This window comes from Dermacentor albipictus, chromosome 2, assembly GCF_038994185.2.
Source record: "Dermacentor albipictus isolate Rhodes 1998 colony chromosome 2, USDA_Dalb.pri_finalv2, whole genome shotgun sequence".
Taxonomy (NCBI): Eukaryota; Metazoa; Arthropoda; class Arachnida; order Ixodida; family Ixodidae; genus Dermacentor; species Dermacentor albipictus.
Window position 1 is genome coordinate 35,091,062 of NC_091822.1, and position 26,849 is coordinate 35,117,910.

At 44.2% G+C, this 26,849-nt stretch overlaps 1 protein-coding gene across 2 annotated transcripts in view; it reads right to left on the reverse strand.

Annotated features, from left to right (window-relative positions):
• The window catches only part of LOC135920423 (venom metalloproteinase antarease TserMP_A-like), a 63,320-nt gene that overhangs the window by 26,251 nt on the left and 10,220 nt on the right, over nt 1-26,849 (reverse strand). For both annotated transcript variants that reach the window (XM_065454687.1, XM_065454688.1), the window contains exons 4-11: nt 23,826-23,946; nt 21,678-21,743; nt 13,609-13,736; nt 9,488-9,559; nt 6,224-6,348; nt 6,032-6,081; nt 3,756-3,864; nt 3,542-3,673 (exon numbers count right to left, since the gene is read on the reverse strand). In XM_065454687.1, the coding sequence (XP_065310759.1) occupies nt 3,542-3,673; nt 3,756-3,864; nt 6,032-6,081; nt 6,224-6,348; nt 9,488-9,559; nt 13,609-13,736; nt 21,678-21,743; nt 23,826-23,946 (803 nt within the window). The remainder of the gene's footprint in view (nt 1-3,541; nt 3,674-3,755; nt 3,865-6,031; nt 6,082-6,223; nt 6,349-9,487; nt 9,560-13,608; nt 13,737-21,677; nt 21,744-23,825; nt 23,947-26,849) is intronic.

The window sequence follows — 26,849 nt, forward strand, 5'->3', positions numbered from 1 at the left end:
CTATCGTAAGTCAATGCTACTCGCACCTGCCGAACAGCATTGACTTACTATCGTAAGTCAATGCTGTTCGGCAGGTGCGAGTAGCCAAGGCCTGAGCCATCGGCGGGCAGCCATATTCTATTTCTTTTGGAACGCGGCAATCTCCGGCTACTCAGACCACTTCGCACGCTGGCCTGAACCAATGCCCCTCTCTCACATTGCTGCAGAGTATGTAGCCCAGGCTATCTTAAATACCTGGCTTTCTTCGTTATGGCGTATCACACACCATAACAACAGACAGAGGAAAACAATTTGACTCATCCCTCTTTCCAGCTCTCTCCCCTCTTCTGGGTGCAACGCACATACGAATGACAGCTTATCACCGAAGTTCCAATGGCATGGTACAATGCTTCCACCGTCAACCGAGAAGCAGCATTTCGTGCCCATGACTCCATAATTCCACAGACAGAGCCACTACCTTTAGCTCTACTAGGTCTTCGCACAGCTCTAAAATCAGATGCACAGTGTTCTTCAGCAGCACTGATTTTCAGCACGACACTTCGCGTACCCCGTGAGGTCTTCGCCTCGGAACCGTCATCTGGTGATCTACAATCTTACGCCGACTGCATTCGCATTACAATGGCCACTGTTATACCACTGCCGATTCGTAACGACCGCAGAAATGTTTACATGAGCCCATTTTTACTTCATAGAAGTCAAGTATTTATCCGTCATGACGCTACTCGCCCTGCTTTACAAGCTCCTTACGGCAGTCCCTTCAAAGTCCTCAAGCATGACATCAAATTTTTCGCACTTATTATCAGCGGACGGGAAGAGACAATTTCGATCGACCGCTTCAAGCCAGCTCATCTAGACTCTAAACATATAACTGCTGTTGCATTGAATAATTGCTGAAATCACGTGTCACAGTCACTCGCGTCACAGCACTGTGAATTACGCAGGCGCACTTATGCGGATGACAGCGACTTTCCGGCTGGGAGCGCGGCGCCCGCAAGGAGACGGGCGCACGGCATTCAGCTTAAAATTTGAGCTCTTTGTGCGGCGCCAAGCAGTGTAATAATTTTCTGATGGAATTGTTAGCGCACGTTGTATGCACTGTGGCCGTCAGTTCGAAATTTCCATGTCTGGTGATGGGGCCCTTTACACATTGTTATACAGTGGTACTAGAGCACGAAAAACTAAAGTGAGCAGTGTAATAGTTCAATTTAGTGAGGGCGGAAATGAGCCGCAATCCAAACAAACGTATTTTCATAAAACAGTCATATGCAAAGGAACCCAAGAAAAATAACACACCGTAGGCAATTAGCTATCAATTGCACATGAAAACTGAATTAGCCACGTACCTTCAGCATTATGTAGACTAAGGCCGTTCCATTTTTTAATATTTCACGAGCAAAGTGAACTTTCTAAACAATCGGTACAAAAGGCACATCCCCACTGAAACGTTCCGGTGTGCGCATCACTAATTTCATACTGTTTCGCTACGACTCTTATGGAAATCAAACGGTATTCTTGTGGAATCCATATAGCGTGCGTAACAAAATCTCGAATCATACGGAATTATTGGAATGCCACACGGAACTTTCAGTCGGCATTTAGCGAAAGTTAATGAATACGCATGTGGTGTTGGATTCCCTTGTAACCGGCGTTGAAATGTTTTTATTCAAGCACATCTCGTTAACACAGCAAACTATCATATGGCCCCCATAATTGTTAAAAATGCCTTGGCGCATTATACCCCAAATTTAGTGATTTCTTGTTTAGTGAACGGGTACAAGAGTGTGTTGGCGCATGAGCAAATTCGTCTAAGATACGTGCGAACAATTTTTAGTGTCTATAGGGGTCGATCCGAGGAGGCTTCAGATAAAGAAACATAGTTTGATTGCAATAGCAGTTATCTCGTTCCATTTACGACCACGTCTAAGGTCTTCAGGGATTGCCAGTCAAAAATTGGTGGTTGCAGTCAGTTCAGTGTAATTATACTTTAAGAAGAGTAGTCACACCTGAGGTCTAAGATGCATTTCTACTTACAGAGAAGGCAGAAAAGTGCGTTTCGTACGTTCAGTCCGCACGAAAACTTGTATTTTCTTCTTTCTTTGAAACTGATTGGTTACGTGTAAGGGGCACGCAGTTTCTTAGGGCCGCACAAGGCCAAGACCCGCGCATGACTATCTATAACGTGCCGCCAAGAGCACACTTCCTTCTGCTGAATGGGATAGAATATCTTTGACATTTTATACTTCAAAGAATTGCTGTCAACACTTCATAAGGTTCGAGAAGGTTTCAAAGAAGCAATGGTGCCTCTTGCAGTGATTATCGTTTGTTTCTACATAATTTTTTTGTTCTCCTCAACGCTGATGGTGAAAGAATATAACAATCCGGGGTTTCGATAATAAGTTTCGATAATTTCGAATAAGTTTCGATAAATTAAGTGGAGCATATTGGCAGAATGTATTGTTACATATTCTAGGGTTATGTGAGACAATGCATTCTTTCGTGTTAGCCCTAATTGAAGAGGCCGATATCGAAGCTGATTGGTAATAAACATTTTAAGGTTGTTGCCTAATATCGCAGAAATTTTGGAATGCAGCAGGCCCGTAAGAAGGGGGACCACTGTTAGGCTGGGTGTCAAACGATTCGGAATCCTAGTTGATTTTTTATTAGCAGAAACTTTAGATTGCTGACAACGGCATGATTTCTCTGCCTATGAATACAGTCTCTTTAATAACGGCGTGAGAAGGATCTTTTATACAGCGATAGCTGCGTCACGCACACCGCCCACTGTGTGAAATAAATATATATGGAGCAGAAAAAGGCCATATTGACCAGTGAGAGCAGGACTGGCTGTGGGCAGATCACCTTTGCTTTGCCATGTTTCCCGTGTGCCATTTTGTATTGTCATTTAATTATATTTTCAGCATAACAAACCTATCAGCCCTAGCACACGCCTAGCTGCACTGAACGTGCTCGTTGCAAAATGGCGCGAAAAGGTGTAACTACATCAGACACACTGTCCATATTTCCCGGAAGAGTTCGAAAACACGCGAATTGTGGAGACATGGATTCGTGCAGTGAGAATTTTGGAACGTTTGAGGTAATGTCGGTTATTAATAAAAACATTGTTCTTTGCTGTCATGGGAAAGCACCGGACGCTGCAAAGCTTCCGGTGCGCATCACGCCAGCGATAATTTTTTTACACTGTTTCACGTAACACTAGACATTCCATTCTACCAAACCAAGCTGTTGGAGAAGCAGGGGCAGCTAAAGTGTTGGGGTTGACCGACGAATGGAGAGCACCGCGTATTCGTTTCTAGAAGGATTACGATGATTTTTCACGTTTCACAATATCTAGGACTCTGCCAATGCCACACAGGAAAAAATATTTCCATAGCTGTGTTTCTCGCTACCTCTAATTTTGTGCCATGTTTGCTATCTTGCCATGTTAATTAGATAATAAATATTGTATTCAATATCTTTGGCTGCCTTAACTCTTGTAGTACTATAGACTTCATGGGTTAACAAATAAAATATCTGAACTTACTTCACAACCTTTCGTATGTCTTCTTCACTGCACTGTGAAAGCCGGTATTTTTTTGTGCCTCCGTCGACATAGCTCATGAGATATCCTTCCGCCCAAGGGCACTTCGGACTACCGTCATGTGGCGATCCCAGTCTAGGTTGTGCAAGAAGGAACTCGTCGTTTTCTTTTACGAAGTAGGAAGTTGTTGACTTATTTGGAAGAGAAACAAACTTACATATGTGCGAGTTCGTGAGCCATTGTTCTCACTCCAGAATAGGTGGTAGGTATGTCTTCGCCCATTCCGACTCGGTACTTACGGCACACTTCACCTCTAAATGCAATGCCTCATGGGAACAAAATAGTTATTATATTAGAAAAAGAAACTATTTTTGTAGTCTACTAACGTGTCTGCATAAGAGACTTCTTAAGTACCACGCTAAAGCTTTCGTAAAAGATGAAAGCGAGGAGCTCGGGGTTGCATTGAGATCTGGAAAGAATTAATTTTTTCGAGGTTTGCAGGCGAAAGTACAGTATTACCCGATTTGTACTGTAAACGTCAAGATTGTCTGCTAGCACAAGGCAATATATCCAGATGATCTATTGAAACATTGTTACGCAGCAAAAAGAAAAACGATCGCTCAAAATGTAGCTGCTGTTTATAATCGTGCGTGTAATGCTCTACATTTCTCCCAGTACTTATTGTTGTTCAAGAAGAAATGTTCGCTTTTGTTTTTATTTACTGCTCCCCCATTATCGCATACCTTACTTCAACACGGTAAGCTTTGCACCTTTCACACATTTTAGGCGACATTGTTGACTCATGCTCTGAGTAACCGTAGACGCTAGCGTAGTTATAACAGCAGAGCTCCGTTCGAAATGGTTTGGTCATTTTGGGTGTTATAGAATGTTACTTTAATACCATGATGCGCTTTTCCTGTACAACGTTTACTGCTTGTACTGACCATTTCATTGATCTTTATGCAGTAAATGTAATGCGCAACCATAGCGCTTCTCAACGGGAATAATTCTAGTAATGTATATTGCAAATGACGCGCACTAAACATGCCGAACAAGTTTGTTTCTTAGCATTTACCATTTCAGAGCTAAGTAGACAATTACTCAAATAAAAGTCATTTTTTTTAGAGATGCAGCTTTGCGCCTATAAAACAAACACCTCTAAACGAAGCGACCCATATAACGAAGGAATAATACTAATTCTCTTCCTGTTTTGTTGTGAATATTGCGATGCGTGACCTTTACGACGGGACCTGTATGAAAAATTATTTGGAAGGCGCCAATCACTTTGTTATAAAGAGATTCGACTGTGATTCTATTTAAAGCAGAAAAACGGCGTGAGTAGAGGAGTGCAATGCAAGACTGATGGAGTCATTGAATAAGCACTGGGTACTGGTCCCCCACCATCACGTTTTCTTTTATTACCCTGATACCTTGCATTCTGGGCCTCTTTCTAAGCATATTGTGATACCCGAGCGCCTAAATAAAATCAATGCTGGTCAATCTTGCGGAGCCTGTGCGCTAGCTATTAAAATTCAGAATTAACTGACCACACCGGCTCTGGCAGTGTTGCTATATCATAATGCGAGACATACAGCATAAGTACAGTTTATATCTCTAGTACTCTTGAACGCTTGCAGAATTTTTTATAAGATGTAGATGTGTGCGCGCTGTTGTTCGCACACAACTTGCGCAGAAAGCTGGGTGTGCCAAATGATATTTATTTTCGGGGACGTTCCGTTCTAAAATAGGGAAAAATAATTTCCCTAGGGTAAAACATTTGATTCCTTGATGGTGGCGGAAAGAAACAAAGATGAATAAAACCTACGGGGACACTAGCTGCAGTAGGGCAGAGGGAGCAGAAACTCAGGAAGGAGCTAAACGTTTTACAGCGAAGCTGTATACCGCAACCCTCCCAGGAAAGTGTCGCGTCGTAAGCAAAAAAACTACCATACGTGGGCCGATCCCGCAGATAGTGCAATACCGGGCCGACCCGCTGTGGAGGTGAAGCAGGCGTTAAGCCCTCCCCATACGTGGGCCAAATTATGACGAACGTGGTAGGGTTGGCGTTCCGGATTGACTCCGACCATCTGATGTACATCAACGTGCACCTAAATCTAAGCACAGCTGCATTTTTACAATTATTTTCATCGGCAAGCGCCTGTCGCGACTGGGGTCCAGGTCACCGCTTAGGCGACGCGGGGGTTATTGAGGCAACAAATGGCTATGGTTAGAAAATTGGGATTCGTGGCAAGGGAGGACTTTCAAGTTCTTCCTTTTTGTAGTGAGAACAATATGCACAATTAATTTGTTACGCGCCGGAATAATCATTCGCACTACTAAAACGGTAATGGTACGGCTGCTTGTTGATACACAGCTCATTAATGGATTGCCGCACTTCGTACGCCCACGGCGCCCTTTCCCATTTAAGCCATTGCCAAGGAGGAAAACAAAGCGTGCAGTAACGTGCTATTCATTCAACGCACTTCGCCTTACCTGTTATGGCTGACACCATTTTCCCATTTTCAAAGTCGACGATGTCGAGGCTGCAGGTAAATTTCGTGTTTTATCAGAACGTTTCACATCAGAATGCAACGCTATAACTGCATGAACATTAACTATGTAAATGGGCACTCCTTGACCTTACGCTTACGCTAAGACAGGCAAAAGAATGTGCGGTTTGCTCACCCAGTCGCAAGATATACCAGGTCAGGATTCCCTGGCACTTTCTTTTGCTTGTAATATTTTCCCAATCCATTCAAAGTCGGTTCCGACTCCACTGTGCCTTTGCCCACTTTCGCAAAACTGTCGTCCTGTTTGAAAAGACAAAGCAGTGTCTTACGATAGGTGCACACCGTAATTGTCCATATTCAGCCCTCGGAAGTGTTATGGCGGCTTTCTTTGAATCGCTAAAATGTATGGCGGGTTTCGAGATTAGAGTGCTCAATAAAATCTACGGCCGAAACTAGTCGCCGCCAGGGAACACATACGACAGGAAGGACGCCAGGTTTATTTTTTAAGCATTTTGTTGTAGAAAAACTTTCTCATTCATAGGCAAGTGACGTGGTGGTGGCCACTATGCTAAAAAACAACAAAGCGTGTGTGTGTATACACACACACGCTTTTCCCATTGCCCTGTGTGTGTATACAAACACGCTTTGCCCATGTGTGTATACACACACACGCATGCCCATTTGAGAGCTATAGCGATCAAATGGGCATGGTAATTTCAAATCACGGAGAGGGAGTTGCGAAGAAAATAAGTTTCTTATCTGGAAGAGACAAACATGGCACGCTGATACATGCATCGTCCCCTCGTTAACGTAATAAGACTCTGTCACACCTCCGTCAGTTTGATCTTTAGCTACGCCTATAAGCATGGATTTAAATGTAACAGCGTACATTTTCTTATTACGGCACATAAAGTGGCTCCAACTAAGATTATGCATTATTCTAACGGAACGATTTCACACGCAGGCATAGTCAAAAAGGAGAGCGCGACCACTTGAAATGAATGAGTAGCTTACTTCGAGAAAGGACCAAGTGTATGAGGATGAAAATGGCCAGTAAAGACAGAGTAAGCACGCTGCACACGCGCTCCCGTCAACATACGCTGCACGCAGGCGTTCTATTTCTTTCTTTCCTTTATTTTGTTGACAAGAGTACCGAGATACCTTGACCAGAGAGTAATCGCGTTCAAGTCATGGGGTGGTTGCAGTTCACTGAAGTGCACCTGATAAACCTGTCTATTAACCTGTTGTGGATGGTCGTCGAAGAACGCAACCTGCTGCAAAATCTAGCCTGCTCCTTCATCTTCCCAATGATCAGCTGTACAAAGGTTCTACTTTGAGGTTCGATTATTTCTTATCTTCTTGCTTATTTTTCTTCGTCTGCTCTTGCAAGAAATAAACACTATTTTTTACTTACTTATTCATTTTTATTTTACATACTTTCCATGCCCGAAGAAACTACAGAAAGGAGCAGTAACAAAGCAAAATAGTATGCAGACGATTACATAAAGAAAAAAAATAGCGTTATGTGATAGCGTGGAATGCAGCCACTTTCATTAAACATGTATCTGCGATGTGAATGATGGATGTATCAAAGTGGTTCCAGTCTACACTTGTGCGTGGTAAAAAAGAATCATGGCACTTGTGCGCTCGGCAGGATGGAACGGCAACATTATATATGTGGTCAGATCGCGGTAGAATGTATAAAATTTGGGTGATAACATCATTCTTCAGCACACGGTTGGAGTGATCAACTTTGTCGAATAGGCAAAGGCAAGAACATTTCCGGCGTAATGAAGAGTCTTGAAGATTGCGGGGGTTTTTTTGTTTTCTTCATACATGTTACACTGCAATGGCGGGTTTCAAAGGCAAGGGTTAGTGATGCTTCATTATTATCGCAAATGGTAGTTGCGTATTCCAGTTTTGATTGAATTAGAGTTTTTCGAGCGTAACTTTTACGGAACTAAGCACGGTAGAAATGTTATGACGATGATATGCTAACATGCGATTAGCATTAGCAGTAATATAAATAGCATGTATATTTCATGACCGATAATTAGTTATGTGAATGCCAAGTCATCTGTGGGTGTTAACTGATGCAGGCAAATCTATGTTTACACTAATTGCCGTTGCTGACCGCACGTGTTTTGCACTTCCATTTACACTTCTTAGGGTAAGTTTCATGAGTAATTTGTTAGAGCAGAGTGATAGATTGTAGAAATCCCATTGCAGGAATATCGAACGCCAGGGTTAATAATCTTGCGGTGTGTTACGCCGTCATTTGTCAATACATTAAGTGATCATAATTTACAAACTTAATATAATAACATAAATGTTAAAAAATCAACAAGAGCAAAGGCCCCAAGACAGATCCTTGTGGCACACCGGATGTAACTGGTGATAAAGCAGTTGAATAGGTATTGGCTCTCACATACTGAGTTTGATTGGAGAGAACTCATAACTCCAAGACAACACGTTTGGGTCAATATTGAGCTGAATATGTCAATGGATAAGAAGGTCACGACATGACTGACTCCAGTTGCTCCAGAGGACCATTTCCTTTGTCTTCCCTTTGTTTGTCTTGTGTTTTCAATCTTGCGGTTTTACGTAACGTACCAAATGCCTCTATTAATAGCGTTATTGCTTTTTCATCAATTATTGCTTTATCTTAAATAGCATTTTGATTCTGCTTCCCTAATTTTTGGTTACTGCCGCTGCCTGCTATCTAACCCATGAAACGCCGCAATGGCTGACAAATCAATAGCGCAAGCGCAAGATCACACAGTGCAAATTGCAACAGCTGCTCTTTGCCCCCACTGTGAGGTCAATCGCGATTGTATGCATAACCGTTTACAGAGTCTCCCTCGATGTTAGGACATGCAACCTAGGAGGGCCTCATCAGATTCCGAGCTGGAAGAACGGACCCCGCATATGTGCAGTTCTTAACTTAACCGAAGCAATGGAAACCTCAGAATGACCGCATAATGACATGCTTTCGAACACGTCTTCCTACATTGCTTGAACTGTAATCGCATAAACATTAGCAGACATCATGACATGGGTTCTGCTGAAAGGTATTTCTGCTTACCTCTATGATTTCTAACGCTGCGCAATAAGACGTCCATTTTTTTTTTAATTTGGCCACCGTAACTTTCGCATTTGAGGCAATCGCCGCACTGTCTCACTCCTAAGAAGGGCCCGTCCAAAACCCCGCTCGAATTCCGTGATCTGCGTTTAGTCAGCGCAATCAGCACATTTTACGATCAGCTTGATATACCCAACGATCAAGTCCATTATGACAAATGTGATTCTTGGCACCCTTCATAATGAGCCTAAACGTTAAAGACTTGTGGTATTGCCTGATTCCTTATTTTGAACCGAAGCGTATAAGATCCACTTTGCGTTACATCACATGCAGTAATTTTTTTTTCAGGGTACTTACCAAGCTTCTGCTTACTCCGACAAGCTTGAACTTTATTCTTGGATTTTGCATGTCCAGGTACCTTAAATTTACCTGAAATAAAGCACATTTTCCTATTGTCAGACGACAAAATCTCAGGAATTCGATCCATTTGTTTTTTCAAGTTTGTCAGCATAGAAACAAGTGCTAAGTATGGGTGAAAGTCTACTTTAACATACCGGAAGTGCCAAAAAATATCTCACATTGCACGGCTCTATTCGCAACTCCTGAAAGTTATATTTGCTGGAAACACTGCACAAATAAAAAAAATGTCGCAACGTTATCCAGCGTCGCGGCGGCCCGTCACGACGGCTCTGTCAAGTTTATGGACTGTAGTGCCAATCACCTCATTTGATCAGTCTCAGGGTTCCTGAGTCGGAACCATAGGAATAGTGGCGCATTACGTGCAAACGTCCGGCTTGCTCGGCGGGCCACATTAGATTTTAAAAGAAACTTTCAAGCGAGCTGGGATTGACGAGGGGAATTTACTCTGCCCACCGGGTCTCAACGAAAGGTGCAAGCACATCTCCACGGCGTTGTTTTTCATTTAGAGGTAACACGCTAGACTGCTTTCGACCTTCATAGGAAACTCCGCGCGGCAACTCCTATTGCAGTATATAAGATATAATGTCAAAACATGTAGGCAACACTGTCTGTCGTCCTTGCAGAAGCTAAATACGCAAACTATGTGCGCACAGGCCGAGGGTAAAGAGATTGAAGTTACTTTGTGAGTGTCATTTGACATAAAAGCAAATGAGCATTCCGTTTGTAAGTTGGTGTGTGCCTTTATTTGAGATTGTCTGCGTCCGATGACTGGCGCTTCTTCGCGTCCGCAGTAGGAAGAGTTCAAAACAGGGCTCGGGCTGTAAAACATAGGCGGCACCCGCCGCCCTTTGAAAGTCTCAAACCAAATGGAAAGTTGAGAAAATAAGAAGTCAGGAATGCCATATCGGTTTACGTTGCGTCTCTTCCAACAGCTTGCGGGAAGTTAGTGACTGTTTATTTTGGGCAAAATCATTCGTATTGGTGTAGATGCATGATATGGAAACGAATGAAACCATTTGTAACAGAATTCAGCCACATACACAGTGAGGGAAAGCGAACTAGCCAATCTGTGCACGGGTCGAATGCTGAAAAGCTGTAATGGGCACTGCTTGCAGTCGCCCATGAATTTCTTGCGATCGAATAAATTGACATCTCAATGCCTTGAATTAGAGCCGTATAACGTAAATCTTTTGCATCCTGACTTGATTCCAATCGCCTGACGTCAAAGTTCCGTAAGTACCGACGAAAGCATCTGGCGGGGAACCACCGCATTCTTTGAATGCTCTCCTCGAATGCTCCCCTCATTTAGAGGGGGCCACTATTGTATTCTTTCAAAGCGAATAGCACTGCATACCTAGGGCCCCATAAAGTAAAACTATTATAATACGTTTTTATTCCAGTCGCCTGACGTCAAATTTGCGTAACCGCCGACGCATGCATAGAGCGGTTACCCGCAGGCTTGTCTGAATGGACCAATCAAACAATATCCACGTTTATAGGTCACTTTCGTTTGCTTTAAAAACGAATATTGCCTACACTGTGCGGCTTGTCGTATCTAATTGGCTGACAAGAGGCGAGGAGCACGCTCAAGCGGAGAGGGATTCGATGGCGGCCGAGCCGTACACTGAATATTTATAACCGGATGAACATGTTGGTGCCGACATCTGCAATTGGTCCGCTTTCCCTTATTTAGCTTGGAGTGGCTGGTCGAAAATCGTGGTGGCACGCAACGGAAGGTTAAGCATGCCGCTAAAATGGATGCGAAGAAGAGTTGGCAGAGCAAGGTCGTAAACGAGCCGGGAGTGCTCGAATACGTTACACTGCCAAGCAGAAAGTTTTATTGTACGCAAATAGACTTTGGCAGACGCGAGTAGCCAGTGCCTGAGCGATCGGCGGCAGCCATCTTTTATGCCTTTCGGAACGGGGAAGCCTGCGGCTATTCCGAAGAAAATACAGTTTTCTTCGGCACATTAATGCATCTTTAACGCATACACGTCACATTGACACGGTGACTTTCGCAGTTTTGTGACGTCGTGCGACAGGCAGGTGAAGCGGACGCGGCCCCAAAATTTTTGGCCAATAGCCGAGGGCTATTGGCGAAAAGGTGTCGAATCAGAAATATTTTTTTTCTTTCGTTAGGTCTAATCGCGAATAATCAGCGTGTCACGTTATATCAGATGGGGAGCTATCGTGGTTTCCGTGACGTCGCGTGACAAACAGGTGAAGTGGGCGTTGTCCAACAAGTTTTTGACCAATGGGGGAGTTCTGATGGCAAAATTGGTGGAGAAAAGTTTGGAATAGCTTTACGTTATAACGCCCCTAGATGTGTCTTTCTTATCTAACTCGATGATGAAACGCAACAAGTGCACAGAAATGTATAGGATTTCCGTGAAGCCGAGCTGGCTGTGTCAAAGTATACAAAATCGATTGAATCATTTTGGCATCTGCGATTGGTTTGCTTCCCTTTGCTTAGCTTGCTGTCTCTGGTCCAAATTCGGGGAATCGTTCAAGGGATAGCTTTAGATGCCGCCCCCTTCCATAATTGGGCCATCAGCGAATAAGAGTTGTCAGTACAACGCCGCATGCATGCCTAAAGTTCTCGAGAATATTCTATAGCCACGCAAAGATTTAATTGATCCGATAGAACTGTATTGTCCCCGGCAGCTCCGATCAGCAGTTCCAGAGTGATCAGCCTGGAGTTATCTTCTGTTCCTTTCAGGAGGAAATATGCTCTGCTTATTACGAAAAAACGTTATTCTGCCAATTAACCAATCTTTAGTGCGTACACGCCACTTTTACGTGTTAAGCTTTTGCGGTTTGGTAACGTCGCTTCTCAGACAGACGCAGTGGGCGTAACCCGCAAATGGTCAACCAATACAGAAAGAGTACTGGTGAAAAATGTCTGGAACCGGAAATAACATTTTTTTCGGTGTCCGGCCTAATCATGCATACTCCGTGTGCATATTCATATCAGACGGGGATTTGCCGCAGTTTTCGCAACTTCTCGCGACTAACAAGCGCTTCCGGCGTTGCCCGAAATTTTTACCAGTCGTGGAGGGCTAACGTCGCATTTCGGAATAATTTTACATTATATCGTCATTAGAAGACAGCGTATTGTGCTTGCATCGCAAAACTTAGGCACGTTAACAAAACGGCATATCACCTCGCGTCATAGCATGCTATAATTTACTTCGCGCCTTCCATACTAGTTATTTCTTACTGCTATCGCACCTACGGACAGAAGTACATTAGCGACAATATCCCTGCTACTTAATGCACTAGCAGCACTAAGTTCGGACGGAAAACCCAACAAAAATAAATTAAACTTGGGTGCACATCCGTGTGTATATATTATAGTAGTAAAGCTCTCTGATTCTGCAATTACTCTGCAATTGGGAAAGCGTGCATGGTGTTCAAAATGTACCAAAAAAAACGAATTGTCCACTGATGGCAGAATGCCGTCCTGAGTGAAGTTTTTTGAAGAAATCGCGATAGTGTCGGTTACCTTTTCGGAATGCACAAGTCTCTTATCCGTGTCGCCCTGCGGTGAGCGTCGTCTGCTTCTTTCACGAAACAATAAAATTTTAAATTGCTGTTTTTCTACCGTAACGCCACGTATAATGACGCAGAGCACAGGTTTTCGGCATCCGTCTTGTTTTTCTATATTGAAATTGAGCGCCGCGGTATCACCGCCACTTGCGAACTACGACTTAACTCCTCAGCGCATGCGTTATGGCAGAACCTGTACCGTTTTAAGACTGAACATTTATTGGCTAGTTCTTGGCACGGTCGCTAAGGGCCGTAAGAAAATGCCCAGCCGCTCTCGCTATTCCGCAAAAAATAAAAGAGTGTGGCGGCGCAACCACCCACTGCCCCGTCTCAGAGGAGACGCTCATAGTATCTATTCATCCATCAATCGAAAATATAGTGTTTTATAGGACGCCTTTGTTGAACTCGAACATATATCGTGGTCTTCTATGTGTATAACTAACCACATTCGCTTTTACTTTGATAAAAAACTAGAAGCAGTAACCTATTTACAAAATGACCATACTTACTGCATTTGACATGACAGCCAGATAGGCGATTAAATCTTCATTCTTCTTGAAGTTCACTTGGTGCGCGTTGTCGGAAATGGCGTGGAGTTCCACGATAAACAAGTTATTCTCCATATCTCGTGCTTCCGCTATGCGTTGAGCCGTCGAGGAATAAGATATAAAGTAATAGTAAAGGTTAATATATATGTCTGCATTTCGGCGTGTCTAAAAATATAAATATATCATTTTTTTGTTTTAACTATATGTATGCATATAAAGAAGGAAATAACTGACACACTTAAAAAGACACGTCATTACAAACGTTTTGCCCGTGGCACGGGCTTCGTCAGACTCAGCAGTGTGTTATAAGGGACGCCGCTTACGCAATCGCATCCATTGTTGTAAAAACAAGCATTACAGTTATAATGGTTAAACTGATTGCACGTGCTGACATTAACAGCCCACCTTTTGTAAAGACGGTCAGATAGTGTGTCCCATAAATTATTAGAATAAGCACACATGTCGTGAGTAGCATGTTTGTAGAAAAATGGAAACTGTATTAGCATCAAAATGAAAGGCTTGAAAGAATGAAAAGCGCTTGAAACTTCAAATATTATTTTAAAAATGACGCTTGTAAGTATAAAGGCGTGTTCACTTCACTGTGACATCAATGGAATGCAAGAAGGTTTATCCGTACTTTCCTTAATATCCGAACGAATGGCGTTGAATATGTTTAACAAGAATTCACTAAGTTTTCTCTCATGATGCAATTTCAAGCCTTACTGTAGCATTGTGGCGTTTTTCAATCCTCCGACATTTTAACAGGCATGCGACGCAGCTGGCGAAGCGAGCGGAGGCGAGCGCAACCACAAGGAAGGTGTGTGACGTCATACCAAACGGCGGCGGCAAAAGGCGCGGCGCTGCGCAGCCGCGGAACACCTGTAGCTCGGTGTTACTAGTGGCGCATGCGCAGTAGTGACTAGGGAGGGAGAGAGAGAGAAACATCCGTGGCAAGGCGGGCGTTGTGATGTCATGTGCCTCCTCGGAGCACCGCCACGGCGAAATTGCAACTTCGCGGCTAGTAATGTTTTCGTTTTAAAACACCTTGCTGCAGGTGGGGAATGATCCCACGTCTTTGCATATCGCGTGCGATGCACTTTGCAAGTTATCTCCCGTGGCGCCGTTCACCCTTCCACTTTCTTGGGTAATTATATTTTAATACTATGATTAACACTGGAAGTGTTAGCCAGCGCCACCACTCACATACATTGCCGGTGGATGTGGACCATCCTTTCTGCCCTAGGTGATACGGGCTCCGGATCTTTTTGGTTGAAGGCAACTGGTCAATAAACTCACACATGTGGCCTGAAACTATCAGTGTTGCCGGATTCGAGACTCTCGTTGGGTAATGCATGAGAAGAAATGGGTCTAACCGAGGGGCCAGATTTCTGTAATCATATAATAAGAAGTCAACAAATAAAGACACCAAGGACAGCATGGTCAAATTACTTGCACTTACTATTTGAAGTCAAAAATTATAAATTAATGGAACTCAAAGTGGATGAAAAAAATTGCCAGTGGCTTAGACAGGATATACGTAGCGAAAGCTAAGGCACAGCATGGTTGGCCTTGTTTATTCTTGACTGCAAGTCCAGGGTAGTCTGGTTGTCTAGCTATGCTGGGGCGTTTTAGCCAATCGTTCGGCTCTCTATTCGTCTGTTTCCTGGGCGATTCATTTCCTCTTCCTCTCGTTCCGATGTCGAATTCAGGGGCCGAATCTTATAACGGTTCGGAATACGAACCATTCGCTTCGCCACTTACGTTACTTGATGTGCCACTCCCAAGCCGGCGGTGCAAGAAGGGGAGGACGCAACCAATAGATGAGAGGGTGCCACCTCTGAAGTGTACGTCACTATATGACGAGCTAATCGAGGAATTGCAGAATGTTTCTGCTTGCTAAACAAATGTAAAACATAAATTAAATATTATACGCCAAGTTTTGACGTATAAACTTGTGGTGCCGGGCGTTTACGCAATGCAGAAGTAATTTATTATTGTCATTCTTTTTCATGCTCAGCCCACAGACGGTATCGTAAGCGTAAATGAGTTGGCCACGGAGTGGGCAGAGCTCAGCGCTATGTCGTCTGCTACCAGGAGCTCGCACGATGCATGCAACAGGAACGCACTACCAGCACTTCTCAAATAGATAGCGCGACAAAACCGTGAACTGGTTCTTAGGGACACCTTTACTAGCCGACTATATAAGTTTTCCTTCTTTTTTCGCCCTTCGTCATCGGCTCGGACATGACTCGCTCGCCGCCGCGCTGCCGCTATCCCTGCGATCTGCCCCATGGCACGTCGCGTGATAGAAGCAATGGTACTTAAATCGAACATTACGGTATACGGGCCCTGCGTTTCCTGCGCGAAGTCAAATTGAAGAGTGTGGTGCTGACGATGCGCGCTGTGCCGTCAAATTGAGAAACAAAGTATGGCACTCCCGAAATAGAGAAAAAAGGGCAGCCAAATAAGAGAGCTCATATCTACAATACCTTCCCGTCCTGACTGTGTAGTTTTATCAGCCGAATGAAGGAAGCGCTGAACCAGCCTAGGTTGAACCCTTCTGACTGCTGAACGGCGATCTGCTCGCTATTCACACTGGCGATAGCACTGGGAATTCGATCTCACCGTGCAAATATCTCCTTGGCATTGACTTTGAAGCTGAGGTCACGGGAAAGCTGACCCAGCCCTTCAACGGGCCAACACAGTAACTGCGAGAGCAACTTTGTGGACAATGTCGGCAGCAGAGATCTAGGCGATTCCGACGAATGCTTCGCGTCCGACTGAGCTCTGGGAGCTGCAGGCCGGTGGCAATGAACCCCAGCGCGCAATATTCCTTCCTCTGCGTGGAATGGCCACTCGTACGCTTGTACCCGAGTCTCCTCCATTTGATAGCGTAGCCTGCAAAAGGTCTACTTAGAAACCCAGCAAGGGCAGTGCAACTCATTATCCGTCACTTCTTCGAAAGCGTATCGCATTTCCAGCCGTGGTCGACACCGAAAAAGCAACGCCAAGCAGACGACGAAGGCAAGTAATAGCCTCCGAATCAACCAACGCACGCGTGCGCGACGCCCGCGTGTCTCCGGGGACGCGCGACCGGCGCGCGCGGCCAGGGTCACAAGCCAACAGCCCAGCCACAGCAACGGAACCCAAAGCGGACTACCCCTTCGCCGGTTCCTACGACCGGTTCGCTTTGAAGATGATTGACAGATGCGTGACGTATTCGAAAATTGCGATACCGCCCCGCTGCTTCTGACGACCTGTGACGTAATCAAAATTTTGGCCAATCAGGTGAGGCCAAAGGAACGGTTCCCCAACCGAACCGTTATAAGATTCGGCCCCAGGCCTCTTCCTTCTTATCAGAATTATCGCCGTCCAACTGCCACCTCAAGGACATGTTATCAGGCATCCGACGCAGCTGGCGAAACAAGCGGAGGGGAGCGCAAGGACAGAGAACACTGTGTGACGTCATACGAAACGTAGGCGGCGGAAAGGTGTGGCGCTGCGCAGTGGCGGAACACCTGAGGCTCGGTGCTACTAGTGGCGCATGCGCAGTAGTGACTAGGGAGCAAGAGAGAGAAATATCTGCGGTGAGGCACGCGTTGTGACGTCATGTGCTTTCTTGGAGCACCGCCATTGCGAAATCGGAAGCTCGCGGGCAGTAAAGTTCGTTGGGGGGAGAGAGAGTAAAGTTCGTTTTAAAACAACTTCCCGTAGGTGGGGAACGATCTCACGTCTGTTACGCCCTTTTCCATATAGAGCTACTGTGAGCCGTTTACGCTTACAATTCCTTGGGTCATGTTTCACTACTTGGTATATTTATTTGTTGGCTTTTTTTTTATGATTACAAAAAGCGGGCGCCATGGTCAACCCCCACTTCCCGTTCGTTATATAACGAGGTTCTCGAATCCGGCAACATTGATAATTTCAGGTAGCATGCACGGGATTATTGACCAGTTACCTTCATACAAAAGAATAGCGTACTCATGACGCGTGCAGCATAAGGGTTGTTCCAAATTCACCGTCAAGGTCTCTTAGTGGCAGTGCTGGCTAACACTTGCAGGCTCAGTTCTAGTAGTAAAACGTGAATACCCACGAAATCAGACGAGCAAATGACACTGGGGTAGCTGAGTTGGTAAGAACATCGCACGCGTAATGCGAAGACGCGGGATCTCCATCGTTAAGTTGTTTTTCTCATCCACTTTCATTTGCGTGTATTTCCATCAAAAAGTCCAAGTACTTCCCCTAATGCCGCCCTTGGTGTCCTTTTTGGCTTTCTATGGCACGATTATAAAAATAGAGTTATTCAGTTAACCCCCTTTCTTGTTGCTCGTCGTGGCATTCACGAACGTCTATTCCTTCCACATTGGAATGGCCGACAGCCCTGCTTTCGAAAGCTGTTGCTGCGAGGAGACGATTAGTAACCTCCTCTGTTACTGTCCCCGTTACACTGTCCCAATAAAGTGCTCGCGATCTCGCTCAAGAAAGTGTATGATCGCCCCTTGACAAAAGAATAAGCTCTCAGACACTGGTCCAGACGGGTTTTGGCCCGCTAGGTCTTAAGTATCCTGCTGAAGTCCTTAAGGGCTTGTGAATCGTGCGATCGACATTCACAATTGCAGCGCGTAGCATCGCGTTACTGTGTGAATACTTCTCACTTGAATTTTGTTCGTTTCTTCTATCACCTTTTGTTCCCTCTAACCCGTTCCCGAGCAAAGGGTAGCAAGCCGGTACTTACACTGGCTAGGATCCCTGTCTGTGCTTCCCTATTTAAAGCGCAGCTCAAAAGCGCCCGTTCCTGCATGGAGCATTGGCGTGTCTCGGTGGCAGCGTTATAGTTCGTAAGCGAGCGAACGAGCACACCCGAACGAAGAAACCGAATGCGGAGGAAAGAATGAAACGAGAGCGCGCGAGGAGAAAAGAGGTGGAAGAGGCTACAGGGAAAGCACGAGGCGGCAAGAGGAGTTGCGGGAAGGGGGGGGGGGGGGCAGGCAGAACGGCCTGGCGTATGCGCTGAGTTGCCAGAGGCCGCGGTATGCGCTGCCGTGCGAACCAGGGTTGCTGTGCTCAGCATCTGATGCTGAGGTCAGTGCGCAGTACCAATGTGTGTGACGTTTATATGTTTGCACCTGCAAGGCGCGACGGCGAGCGGCTACAAGTAATGCTCGATGCGACAATCCATGGGGATTGACTCCGCTGACACTGATAGCACGATTTCCCCGCGACGAAGGGGCGCTCTCGTCGTTGGTGGAACGAAAGTGTCAGAAGGAAAGTGTAGTGCCGCGGAAGACAGGCTGTTCGGCGACGATGGTTATGACATCACGCGTGCACGTCGCATGTATGGAAACGAAGCGCGCTCATCACAGCATTCTCTTCCTATTATAAACTTATATAATCATAGCAGAAAATATTGATACGCGAAATTAAAACACGTGCCGGGCTGCGCTCAAATTTCCCATTACGGAGTACCATAGTTGTCGGTGAATTTTTCTATATATATATCTCTCTCTCCGATTTCCCCTATCTTGAAGTGGATCATAGGAGCGCAAAGGTACTGAGCTGAAGAAAATACTATTCGACTTCTAAGTAAGGAGCAGCGCAAAGTTTGTCGTGGTGTCACAAGACGCACAAGACGCAATGATGTAAGTAAGTAAGTAAGTAAGTTTATTTTCGACCATCACGTCATACATGATGATGCAGGGGGACCGAAGTAAAAGCTGTCTTTCAACAGCTTGACAGAGCAACGGCCCCCCTGATTTCGCAGTAGCATACAAAGTCATAAAAAAGAACATACACAAACAAGAAACACTGCCCACGGCGGTCACATTACACCACATAGCAATATATAAACATATTACATAAAGGCTGCATCTGGTACATAACTTAAAAAAAGAATTAAGTAATGCTCACATGGCAAATAAAGAAATGAAGGCTTTTAATGGTTTACACAATGCAATGACATGGCAAAGGCACTTTAATAGAAAAAAAAACAGGAATAACACCGAGTAACACCATACTTCTGTAAAGCGATTCGGCTTTCGTTGCATAAAGAAATAACAAGAAAAAGCTTAGGAAAGAAAGTAAGCCAAGAGTGTCCGAAATGTGGCATTTTGAAGTATTATATCCTGTCTCAATAGGTCATTAAGAAGTTGTGGAAGCCGGTGTTCTAACGTTTGTAGCCCATATGTTGTTCGAAATGTTTTAATTTCCCACATATCCTTATTTCTTGTGTTGTAGCTTTGTTCACGCCTTGTCAGGCCTGAAAGAGCTTGAATAAAAGATGTTTTGCTTAAATGTTCTTGTTTAAGTGTTCGGCTGAGGCGATAGTCGTAGATTTTTGTTACTGGAACTATTTTGTGTTCTAAATATATTTCTCTTGTATGATGCAACGTCGGTAATTTCTTAACAATCCGCATTGCTTTTTTTTGTAATACAAGTAATTTGTTCAGGTTTGCCTGTGTTGTAGTTGCCCAGATAAGGCTACAATAGTTAAGGCGAGAATTAAATAAAGAGTAATAAACTAACATCATAACACAAGAGGGTAATATTTCACGGTTGCGATAGAGCAGACCAATTATTTGTGATAATTTGGAAGTAATGTGTCGTGATACGAAGAGGCCAAATGTCGTGATTGTGCGTTTAACGTGCTCTTTCAAAGTTGAGATGACGGTTCGCGTTGATAAGGCGAAGCATTATCAATTGCAGCTAGCAGATTTATATGGTAAAATCCAGAGCTAAGGCAACGAGCTGACTTATGCTCGTGGAGTACGTCCAATCTCTGTCATTGGCTTTTAAGTACGACAGCAGCACGCTTATGATTTGCGAAAAATAATTGAAAGGATTGATGTCGATATTTTTCATGTTTGATAAACTTCTTTGGGTAGAGTTATGTGTGTGAGATAGTGTACCCACATAAATGCACAGTGTGGTCTGCGTAACTCATGAAATATTCTGTGATGTTTCTGTGACGTCCGTGCAAGCTCTCCTCAGCACGGAACTCGTACATAGCGGTGGACGTTGCACTTCTCAAGAGATTCTTTAGAGCTATTGGAAATTGCACTAGTGACGAAGATTACATTGGAGTAGGGTAACTGAAAAAAAATACTCCTTTATGTAGGCTCGTGAAGGCGAGCCATTTAGTGTATACATGCGTTCTCACTAGAACAAGCCATGTTCGATATCGTAAGATTCGTGCCCTTATAGGCTCTAGGGTCGCATGATACAGGAGACTGGACATTATGACAGACATTGATTGGGGTGAGCCTCCATGATGGCTTGGTCAGGCAATGTTAGAAGAGCATGCATGCAGTGTTTGGCTTTGGATTTCCGTGTTAGAAGGCTGCCTCGCATTTTCGCTAACTGTAATGGGGTGATTGTATACCGATGAGAACAGACGAGGAAACGGTAGATGCCTTATTTCACCCAGAGGTGTCGATTCTATCTCGAGAGCAAGCTGCACAGTGACAATGGAGATGGTGCTGATGATGCTCAAACATGGCACGGTTTACTCACAAACGCGATTAGGAGAAGGTTAGAATGACAGATGGAACTGAAAGACAAGTAATAAATTTTATGCGAGAAAAAATGCAATAAGACTAAGTAGAACTGAATGATAGTGTGTTACAGGGCACACAAACGAATTGAAAGATAATTGGATATGAGGTATCCTAGAATGACAGATAAACGCCCGGATTAACAAAGAATTCCGTGGTCGTCCAGCCTAATTGAACTCACTTCACTAATCTCCCTTAATCTCCCTCACTACACTAATATAAACCATGGCCTTGGACAGCTTATTGTAATGAAACTTAAGATCGGTGTAACCCACTGAGTCAATAACGGTGTGCTAAAGCGCATAATTATATCATTTTTTTCTCTCTTCTGAATTTCTTCAGCAGTTACTTACATGGAAATGTTGTCTAGAGAAACATTACTGATGGTAATTTTATCACCTCTCTTCTTTTATGATCAGCAAAAGTGATCAAGCAGGTAGAGCTGTCGTTGCCATGATTACGAAATAAATTTGCACTCACGCTCATGAGGCTTGAGGCGACGCCTATTATTTTGATCATCGCTTTGCGAACGCTCTAGCATCCGACCTGAAATTAGAAAAGGAAAGTTGAACTGTGAAGTTAGCCAGGCAATGACAATAGCTTAGCGACAACTTCTTACAGCAGTTACAAACAATGACAAGTGAAATGCACGTCTTCTGACCGTTGGTTTCGACATTTTAGCGGACATTTGGCAGTAGAACGCGGATTATATATATATATATATATATATATATATATAAACGAGAAGAAAGGGGGTTAACCGAGGGACTCGATATTTATTAGTCATATAATGAGAAGCCAACAAACACTGACGCCAAGTACAACATAGGGGAAATTGCATGTGCTTAATAAGTGAAATAAAGTAATGATAAATTAATGGAAATTAAAGTGGATGAAAAAACAACTTGCCGCAGGTGGGAACCGAACCCACAACCTTCGCATGTCGCGTGCGATGCTCTACCAATTGAGCTACCGCGGCGGCGTTTCCCCATCCACTTTCTTGGGCATTTATGTGTACTAGTAGAACCCTGGGAGTGTTAGCCACCGCCCCCACTCACAGACCTTGGCGGAGGACGTGGAACGTCTTTTTTGCCGCAGGTGTCACGAGAACGTGATCTTTTCGGGTGAAGGCAACTGGTCAATAAACCCACATATGCTACCTGAAGGCATCAATGTTGCCGGATTCGAGACCCTCGTTAAGTAATAAACGAGAAGAAAGGGGGTTAACCGAGGGACCCGATATTTATTAGTCATATAATGAGAAGCCAACAAACACTGACACCAAGTACAACATAGGGGAAATTGCATGTGCTTAATAAGTGAAATAAAGTAATGATAAATTAATGGAAATTAAAGTGGATGAAAAAACAACTTGCCGCAGGTGGGAACCGAACCCACAACCTTCGCATGTCGCGTTCTACTAGTACACATAAATGCCCAAGAAAGTGGATGGGGAAACGCCGCCGCGGTAGCTCAATTGGTAGAGCATCGCACGCGACATGCGAAGGTTGTGGGTTCGGTTCCCACCTGCGGCAAGTTGTTTTTTCATCCACTTTAATTTCCATTAATTTATCATTACTTTATTTCACTTATTAAGCACATGCAATTTCCCCTATGTTGTACTTGGTGTCAGTGTTTGTTGGCTTCTCATTATATGACTATATATATATATATAGAGAGAGAGAGAGGTATCTTTTTATTTTCAAAAAGAGCAGAACAATCGTAAAATAACTGTGTTACCTATTGCCAGGATCCGAGCAGTAGGAGGGACAGCAGCAGGGCTACTACATCTCTCAACCTCAAGCATCAAAAGCATCCTGGCTTGCGCTTCGAGAGAGAGGCGTACTTAAGCCTGTCTAGCCAAAGCTAACCGCCGGAACTGCTTGAACAACAAGGCACTCAGCGCCACCATGAAATGACCATTAGTATTGATTTTTCATAATACGGCTGAGCAGAAGACAACTAGTTACACTAGAACATGTGGAAAATGCTACCTCAAACTATGTATCTTATTTTCTTCACCGAACTTGAGCGTTAATATATACCTTTGTCCAGATTACAGGCTACTGAAATGTTTTATGTAGTCATGTCCAATCTGTGTCGCCCTCTCAGCTCGTCTCATATAATTTGAATCGCTGACTTTACATCCTAAATTTCGCTGTCCCCTCATGCGACAGTCTTACGACGCTGCACTATGCCGAAATATGCATTCTCAAGGCAGTGCAAGACGTACGCACTCGATAAAAAACATGCACACAAGGTTAGTGCTGCACCTTACAGTCACGATATCACATTTAAAAGCATTCCCAGTATGCCGAATCTCCGAGGAATACACATTTATAGGTACGTCACTTGCACATCTAACTGTGTCCTTTAAGGAAATGCTTTTGTAAACTCACGCACGACAGAATCCCAGCTCTTTTCCATTGTGACTTCTGGCTTGTCCAGGCATATAAAATAGCCAATAAGCGCACACTGAGGCACTGCTAGCTATTTCACGTAATTGTGTGCTGAACCAAGTGATGGGCCAAAGCTGGCTGATGAACTCCACAACCGGCATAGAATATATCCAAATTGAGTGTGGTCTACCTCTCGAAGTCTCAGCAACAAGAAAGAAAGATTCCTTACCTTCCCTGAAAGGTCCTAGGCTCTCGTGTACTTCATATACTTTGTGCAGCACCCGTCCTCGCGACGACCGTTCGTTTCCAGATACTGGCTTTATCCTCAGCTTGCTGTTGATCACACCCTCCTATGGTTAAAATATTCTGAACGTAATCAACTGCAGTCAAACATGCAGTAAAACACATAAAAATAGTTTTCTATCAAGAATCAGAGCCAGACGTCACAAGCGTAGCGCAAATCAAATATCAGAGAAAGCCAATGGCGACCTGAACTAAGGGCGCCTCCCTAGGTTGAATATTGATGAATATTGTTGAAGAAAATGAAAATAAAGTTTATATTCTCTTACTACCTAAATTGTAATATTCAAACCTTTCGAATTGAAGATTCCTAGATTTACGTAGGATTTCAGGTACTTCAGCACCAACGGCAACTGGAACGAGTAGTGATGTCATTTTCCATTTGCTGGCTAAAATATTTTGTGGACCTCCAAAGAATTTAGTACATTCTATCTTCACATGTGGATTTATTGGCGGGCGATAAAGCAAAGGGGCCATCATGTGGTTCTGTAACTATTCGTACTTTGTCATTCTAATTGAGAGTACAGGGGCCCATGTGGTTATACTCTAACCAAATGGGCTCTCGGCGCAAATTTTAACAGCAAATTGCAATTTAAAATTGCATTCTTTGGTTGCGCTGAATTAGCCGCTAGGCTTACAAACGAAAGAAGAGAGAAAACAACGAAGGTTTATGCTGTACAGATGATGGCGTCAATCTGTAGAAGTTACTCTTTGAGGGACATTGGCCAGAAATTGTGTTGCGCAGGTGAAATTCACCAACTGATCATACGTTTGATGCTCGATAATTGTACAGAATAATAGCCAGAATTAAGGAATGTATTTGAGCAGGCAGAACTGGAAGGAATATTTTTGTGTTTTAATCAAACAGAATCAAGGGAACCATAAATTTATTGGTAAAAGGAAATAAATAAAAACAATAATTGGAATAATTGAGTGAGAAATAAACGTTCGATGGCATGGCACTGCATACTATACTGTATGTGTGCCCTGGTGTAAATTCTTCAAAAGATAACATCACAGTAGCCTTCAAGGGAGGCCAAGCTGGCGCTGCATAATTCCCAGCGGCCTCTTCATCAGGATGAAGAAGGGCCAAGTAGAGAAATATTATTAGTACATTCGGTTTAGTTACGCTAGAAGAGATATAGTGAATAGAGAGGCAGAGCAGGTTGGTGTTTATCACATTTAGCTGTGGAACACAAAAACGCTGCCTCATGAGCGTCTCATCCACCTGTAGTGCTTTACAAAATTTTCCACGTCAAGCAATTATTGTAATAGGGCTGGCACATTGGATTTTGCTGACAAAAAAAAACTATTCCTGCGCAATCTGGCCGCTGCGATAAATCCTGTATTTTGAGGTACACAAAACAACATTCTCGGTAGAGAAGCCTTAGCCAGAAAAACGGTCAGATTAAGTCAGTCCTGTTCATTCGACCTTGCCTAATTTCACGTTTTGCCTAATTCGAACGCACTAGAATGTCCCAGCGAGACACCGTACATTGCTATTAAAGGGAAACTTCATTAGTTTGAACTCGACATAAGCTGCTTCGGTCAATGTGATCCTCACCGATGCACACCAGCGCCCCCTCAACTGCGCAGCGGCTACTATACGCTTCAAAGCACAAGATATTTGGCTGCCAATGCTACTGCGTCAGCAGGTTGCAGAGCAGTTCTGCAGAATTCCGCAAGGTGGACAGGCTCACGAAATAAAAAAAAACTGACTTCCACCCTTATGCAGCACGCCGCTGCAAAAGAAACTCGCACGGCTTTCTCAAAAACACAGCCTCGTAGTTGAAGAAAAATTCGTCCCGGTTCGGGATTAGAGCGCGGGACGAACACCTTGCCTGGGCGGTCGCTCTATAATCGGAGATAACCAGAAGGCTAGAATGTCGCAGCGCGAGGGCGAATTCATCGAGAACTCGAAGCACAAGGACAACAAATGGGGGAAATTGGTTGTGCGGAGTGTCGCAAGGCGGAGGAACGTCCATAAAGGAAAAAATTGGCACGCGCCCGTATGCAGCACAAAGCTACAAAAGAAATCCTATGTTCGAATTCCGGACCTGATCAAATTTTTCTTCAAGTACTAAGCCATGTTTCTGAGAAACCCATGTGGGTTTTCTATGTAGCGTCATCCTGTACACGGCAGGAGCGTAGCCAGCTTCAGCCCCCCCAATGAAATTTAATCGTGCTGTCATTCATCGCCCACCAAAACTACCTCCGGAGCCGGAAATCATTCTGCATTCCGTCCATAATGTCTTTTTCACGCTCGAAATGAGATATCAGCTCGAACATTGCAAGCTCGTGCTGGATTTCCCCGCAACGCCCATCAACCGGGAGTCACCTAACTCAAGGAGTCCCATCCGAGCACAAAGTTTCAAGGGCGTTTTGATGCCAAGAGGGCTTATCGCGGCCTCTCGCGGTGGCTGCGGAATCTATGAAGTGCCGGTATTTCAATTCCGAAAATTTGTGGGTATAAAGTTCTCATAAACTATTGATGCGAAAAGTGCTTTGACATTTCTGAAGTCGTGCTTTAAATTTTCTGTTCTGAAACTTTGTGGGTTAATGTTCGTATAAACATTGACGCCAAAGGTGCATCAACCTTTGTATAGTCGTACATCGGACCGTACTACAAGACAAGCCTAATCAATACAATATCACACAAGTTGACAAAGCACGCAGCGAGGTCCGATGAGAAGAAGTGTTGTGGTGCTTCATTTGTGCATTATGTCACAGAAAAGAATATCAGTATTTCACCAGCACCAAAGCATCCATCTGAAGACACTAAAGCCAGCAAAGGTACCTACGTTAGTATTTAATTTTTCCACTTTGACTTTTATTCGCGAGGACGTAATGATCCTCTTCAATTTTTTTTTTGTGTTCTCGCCGCCCACAGTCTGCCAGAGCCAGCCAGAGCGCATGAGTTTTTCTCGTGTTGCCCTACTACCACGCGTTGCCT